Source organism: Boleophthalmus pectinirostris, unplaced genomic scaffold (genome assembly GCF_026225935.1).
Source record: "Boleophthalmus pectinirostris isolate CB_2022bp ecotype Guang Dong unplaced genomic scaffold, ASM2622593v1 HiC_scaffold_6, whole genome shotgun sequence".
Classification (NCBI taxonomy): Eukaryota; Metazoa; Chordata; class Actinopteri; order Gobiiformes; family Gobiidae; genus Boleophthalmus; species Boleophthalmus pectinirostris.
Window position 1 is genome coordinate 41886845 of NW_026571447.1, and position 6082 is coordinate 41892926.

At 46.4% G+C, this 6082-nt stretch overlaps 1 protein-coding gene across 1 annotated transcript in view; it reads left to right on the top strand.

Annotated features, from left to right (window-relative positions):
- smg5 (SMG5 nonsense mediated mRNA decay factor) overlaps positions 1 to 6082 on the top strand; it is a 33689-nt gene that overhangs the window by 2201 nt on the left and 25406 nt on the right. Inside the window, exons 2-3 of the mRNA XM_055163592.1 lie at positions 4378 to 4476; positions 5574 to 5697. Of these exons, the coding sequence (XP_055019567.1) occupies positions 4378 to 4476; positions 5574 to 5697 (223 nt within the window). The remainder of the gene's footprint in view (positions 1 to 4377; positions 4477 to 5573; positions 5698 to 6082) is intronic.

The following is a 6082-nucleotide window of genomic DNA, read 5'->3' on the forward strand; positions in this document are numbered from 1 at the left end:
ATCTGTGGGACAGAGACACAGACTCAGGACTGGGACTGTCCCGAGGAAAAAAAAAAAAAAACTATCATCATACTGCAATAACACAAACAGATTCCAACAATGGGAAGGAAATTAAAGCCTTAAACTCTTTGTATGAACAACACATTAAAATGATCCAGAGCACAGACTGAAATCTGTAGTCCATCTACAAAATAAAATCAAATAAAACACAATAAAACAGAGAGAGTAAAGTAGACTGAGTTCTCGCGAGATTAGACCTGGTTTAGACCTGAAAAAGTCCTGGTTTAGTCCTAAATTAGACCTGGATTAGATATGGAATAGACCTAGTTTAGTCCTGGTTTAGATCTAGTTAGACCTAGTTTAGACCTGTTTTAGTCCTAGTTGACACCTGGTTTAGTCCTGGTTTAGTCCTGGTTTAGTCCTGGTTTAGACCTGGTTTAGACCTGGTTTAGACCTGGTTTAGTCCTGGTTTAACCTGTTGACACCTGGTTTAGACCTGGTTTAGACCTGGTTTAGACCTGGTTTAGACCTGGTTTAGTCCTGGTTTAGACCTGGTTTAGACCTGGTTTAGTCCTAGTTGACACCTGGTTTAGACTTAATACAGTTTTATTTAACCCTGGTTTAGACTTAGTTTTTGAAGGAAATTAAAGCCTTAAACACTTTGTATAATTTAAATGTTTTATTAAAACAGCACAGACAGACTCTGCTGAAATATACAGCCTAAAAACAAAATAAAATAAAATAAAACACAATAAAACAGACGTTACTGAAGGCTGAGTTCTCGCGAGACTTCCCATCACAACACCGGGACCGTACGGGATTCTTGTCATTTCACTCAACTACACGACTTTATACTGAAATATTGCCCCAAAATGACACAATACTTCAGAATACAATAATAATAACGATTAAAACACGTATAATTAAACATACATAGACATATTGCACTGTGAGGATACGTGTTTAGAGAATGTGGAGGGTTTTATGTTGCGTAACGCTGACTGGAGCTGTTACATGAAAACTCCGTGATGTCTGCTCCAATAAACTGCTGTAGAATCTGCGTGTAACTCTTTAAATCGCAGGAATCGTCGTCTTTAAGCTCATATTTAACACTCCTCTTCTATTTTTACCCAAACTTTTACCAATTTAACGTTTAAGCCGCGTTTTTACCGCCCGGACCAAATGCCTGGGATTCAGCGCGTCTGCGGAAGTGCTAACGCGGAGCTAGCCCCTGGAGCTAAGTCCTGAGCTAAACTTCCTCCTGCGGCCACAAAAGTCTGAACTCTGAGGTTTTTTACATCAAAAAGACCAGATTTCAGAATTAAAAACATTTAAAACTGGGACACACCGGGGTGGGACTGTGGGTATAAATAAAATAATGAATAAATCGTGAAACATTTTTCTTTCTCGACTCTCGTGTGACTCAGATTTTAACCTGAAAATAAAAACAAAAACACGAAACAAATGTGATTTATTTTACTCTGGGTTAAACCTGGAAGAGAACTGCTCTAGTACTGGTCTAGACCTGGTTTAGAAGTTTAGACCTGAAATAGACCTGATTTAGCCCTAGATTAGATCTGATATAGTTCTTTTTTAGCCCTAGTTTAGTCCTAGTTTAGACCTAGAAATAGTCTTGGTTTAACCCTGGTTTAGTCCTAGTTTAGACTTGAAATAGACGCGATTTAGCCCTATTTTAAACCTGAAATAGACCTGGTCCAGCCCTAGTTTAGACCTAGTTTAGTCTTAGTTTAGACCTGATATAGCTCTTTTTTAGATCTAGTTTAGACAAAAAATAGACCTGAAATAGTCCTGGTTTTGTCCTGGTTTAGACCTAGTTTACACCTAGTTTAGACTTGGTTTAGATCTGAAATAGTCTTGGTTTAGCCCTAGTTTAGTCCTGGTTTAGACCTATTTTAGATCTTGTTTAGCCCTGATATAGTTCTTTTTTAGACCTAGTTTAGTCTTAGACTTGAAGTAGACCTGGTTTAGACCTGAAATAGACCTGAAATAGTCCTGGTTTAGTCTTGGTTTAGACCTGAAATAGACATAGTTTAGCCCTACTTGAGTCCTGGTTTAGACCTTGTTTAGCCCTGGTATAGTTCTGGTTTAGCCCTATTTTAGTCTTAGTTTAGACCTTAAATAGACCTGAAATAGTCCTGGTTTAGTCTTAGTGTGGTACTTGTTTAGATCAGATTGGTCATAGAGACTCTGGGACATTTCTTGTGTAAAACTGGGACGAATCAGTGTTTTTGTGTAAATATGTGGGACAGAGACACAGACTCAGGACTGGGACTGTCCCGGGGAAACAGGGACGTCTGTTTATCTTTTAAACTCCTGTGAAATGTGTTGATTTGTTCCTTAAAGCGCCATGACGGTTTAGAGCGCTCGTTTCACTCAAACACACTGAAGATCATTGTATTTAAAGGTCCTGTAGACCTCACGAACTCTGACCCCGTCTGTTCTCCTTCACGATGTCCCAGACGCTCTGACTCTAACCTCGTCTGTTCTCCTTCACGATGTCCCAGACGCTCTGACTCTGACTCGTCTGTTCTCCTTCACGATGTCCCAGACGCTCTGACTCTGACTCGTCTGTTCTCCTTCACGATGTCCCAGACGCTCTGACTCTGACTCGTCTGTTCTCCTTCACGATGTCCCAGACGCTCTGACTCTAACCTCGTCTGTTGTTCTTCACGATGTCCCAGACGCTCTGACTCTAACCTCGTCTGTTGTTCTTCACGATGTCCCAGACGCTCTGACTCTAACCTCGTCTGTTGTTCTTCACGATGTCCCAGACGCTCTGACTCTAACTCGTCTGTTGTTCTTCACGATGTCCCAGACGCTCTGACTCTGACTCGTCTGTTCTTCACGATGTCCCAGACACTCTGACTCTACCTCGTCTGTTGTTCTTCACGATGTCCCAGACGCTCTGACTCTAACTCGTCTGTTGTTCTTCACGATGTCCCAGACGCTCTGACTCTGACTCGTCTGTTCTTCTTCACGATGTCCCAGACGCTCTGACTCTAACTCGTCTGTTGTTCTTCACGATGTCCCAGACGCTCTGACTCTAACCTCGTGTTCTCTTCACGATGTCCCAGACGCTCTGACTCTAACCTCGTCTGTTGTTCTTCACGATGTCCCAGACGCTCTGACTCTGACTCTGACTCTACCTCGTCTGTTGTTCTTCACGATGTCCCAGACGCTCTGACTCTAACTCGTCTGTTGTTCTTCACGATGTCGTCTGACTTGTTCTTCTGACTCTTCGTCTGTTGTTCTTCACGATGTCCCAGACGCTCTGACTCTAACTCGTCTGTTGTTCTTCACGATGTCCCAGACGCTCTGACTCTGACTCGTCTGTTCTCCTTCACGATGTCCCAGACGCTCTGACTCTGACTCGTCTGTTCTCCTTCACGATGTCCCAGACGCTCTGACTCTGACTCGTCTGTTGTTCTTCACGATGTCCCAGACGCTCTGACTCTGACTTGTCTGTTGTTCTTCACGATGTCCCAGACGCTCTGACTGACTCGTCTGTTCTTCAGACGCTCTGACTCTGACTTCTCCACGATGTCCCAGACGCTCTGACTCTGACTCGTCTGTTCTCCTTCACGATGTCCCAGACGCTCTGACTCTGACTCGTCTGTTCTCCTTCACGATGTCCCAGACGCTCTGACTCTAACTCGTCTGTTGTTCTTCACGATGTCCCAGACGCTCTGACTCTGACTCGTCTGTTCTTCACGATGTCCCAGACGCTCTGACTCTGACTCGTCTGTTCTCCTTCACGATGTCCCAGACGCTCTGACTCTGACTCGTCTGTTCTCCTTCACGATGTCCCAGACGCTCTGACTCTGACTCGTCTGTTCTCCTTCACGATGTCCCAGACGCTCTGACTCTAACTTGTCTGTTCTCCTTCACGATGTCCCAGACGCTCTGACTCTGACTTGTCTGTTGTTCTTCACGATCTGTCCTGTTCTAGACGACTCTGGCTTCACGATGTCCCAGACGCTCTGACTCTGACTCGTCTGTTCTTCACGATGTCCCAGACGCTCTGACTCTGACTCGTCTGTTCTCCTTCACGATGTCCCAGACGCTCTGACTCTGACTCGTCTGTTCTCCTTCACGATGTCCCAGACGCTCTGACTCTAACTTGTCTGTTCTCCTTCACGATGTCCCAGACGCTCTGACTCTGTTGTCTGTCTTCACGATGTCTAGACTCTGACTCTGACTTGTCTGTTGTTCTTCACGATGTCCCAGACGCTCTGACTCTGACTCGTCTGTTGTTCTTCACGATGTCCCAGACGCTCTGACTCTGACTCGTCTGTTGTTCTTCACGATGTCCCAGACGCTCTGACTCTGACTCGTCTGTTGTTCTTTTGTGCTCAGGGCTGTGGTGGAGTCTGTGCACAAGCTGGACCTCATCATCGGCAGTAAAGCGTCGTACAGAGAGGTGTTCAAGCCCGAGAACATCAACCTACGGAACAAGTGAGTTCACTGACCGGGGCTGGGGCTGCAGAGACTGGGCTGGGGCTGGGTCTAGTCTGGGTCTGGGTCTGGTTCTAGTCTGGTTCTAGTCTGGGACTGGGTCTGGGTCTAGTCTGGGTCTGAGTCTGGGTCTGGGACTGGTTCTAGTCTGTGGCTGGCACTGGTTCTAGTCTGGTTCTAGTCTGGGTCTGGGTCTGGTTCTAGTCTGGGTCTGGGTCTGGTTCTAGTCTGGTTCTGGGTCTAGTCTGGGTCTGGGTCTAGTCTGTCTGGTCTCTGGTTGGTCTAGTCTGGGTCTGGGTCTAGTCTGGGTCTGGGTCTAGTCTGGGTCTGGTTCTAGTCTGGTCTGGTTCTAGTCTGGTTCTAGTCTGGGTCTGGGTCTGGTTCTAGTCTGGGTCTGGTTCTGGTCTGGGTATAGTCTGGGTCTGGTTCTAGTCTGGGTCTGGTTCTAGTCTGGGTCTGGTTCTAGTCTGGGTCTGGGTCTAGTCTGGGTCTGGGTCTGGTTCTAGTCTGGTTCTGCTTCTAGTCTGGGTCTGGTTGTAGTCTGGGTCTGGGTCTAGTCTGGGTCTGGTTCTAGTCTGGGTCTGGTTCTAGTCTGGTTCTAGTCTGGTTCTGGTCTAGTCTGGTTCTAGTCTGGTTCTGGGTCTAGTCTGGGTCTGGTTCTAGTCTGGTTCTGGGTCTAGTCTGGGTCTGGGTCTAGTCTGGGTCTGGTTCTGGGTCTAGTCTGGGTCTGGGTCTAGTCTGGGTCTGGTTCTAGTTTGGGTCTGGGTCTAGTCTGGGTCTGGGTCTGGTTCTAGTCTGGTTCTGGGTCTAGTCTGGGTCTGGTTCTAGTCTGGTTCTGGGTCTAGTCTGCGTCTGGTTCTAGTCTGGGTCTGGTTCTAGTCTGGTTCTGGTTCTAGTCTGGGTCTGGTTCTAGTCTGGTTCTGGTTCTAGTCTGGTTCTGGTTCTAGTCTGGGTCTGGTTCTAGTCTGGTTCTGGGTCTAGTCTGGGTCTGGGTCTAGTCTGGGTCTGGGTCTAGTCTGGGTCTGGGTCTGGTTCTAGTCTGGGTCTGGTTCTAGTCTGGGTCTGGGTCTGTGGTAATGAGTCTCTGTTGTTTTCAGGTTGAGGGAGCTGTGTGTTAAACTGATGTTCCTGCACCCGGTGGATTACGGTCGGAAGGCTGAGGAGGTCCTCTGGAGGAAGGTCTACTACGAAGTCATCCAAGTCATCAAGACCAACAAGAAGGTGAGAAACACTCAAAAACACGACCAAAAGAAGGTGAAGTCAGAAACACGACCAACACACGAGAAGCTGTAGTGAGCCCAGAGTCCTGCTGCTGTCCTCTGTGGAGAAACACCTCGCATTTCTATTTTCCAAAACATGTGCAGTGACATTTCTACTGAAGTCGAGAGGGTCACAACAAACGCCGCAACAAATACAAATGCGACAACACAACAAAAAGCCACAACACATTAAAAAGCCACAACATATTAAAAAGCCACAACGGAAATGACCGCGGGACTCTATTTTAATGCAAACGCCGCAACACAAATGCAAACGCCACAACACATTAAAAAGCCACAACACATTAAAAAGCCACAACACATTAAAAAGCCACAACACATTAAAA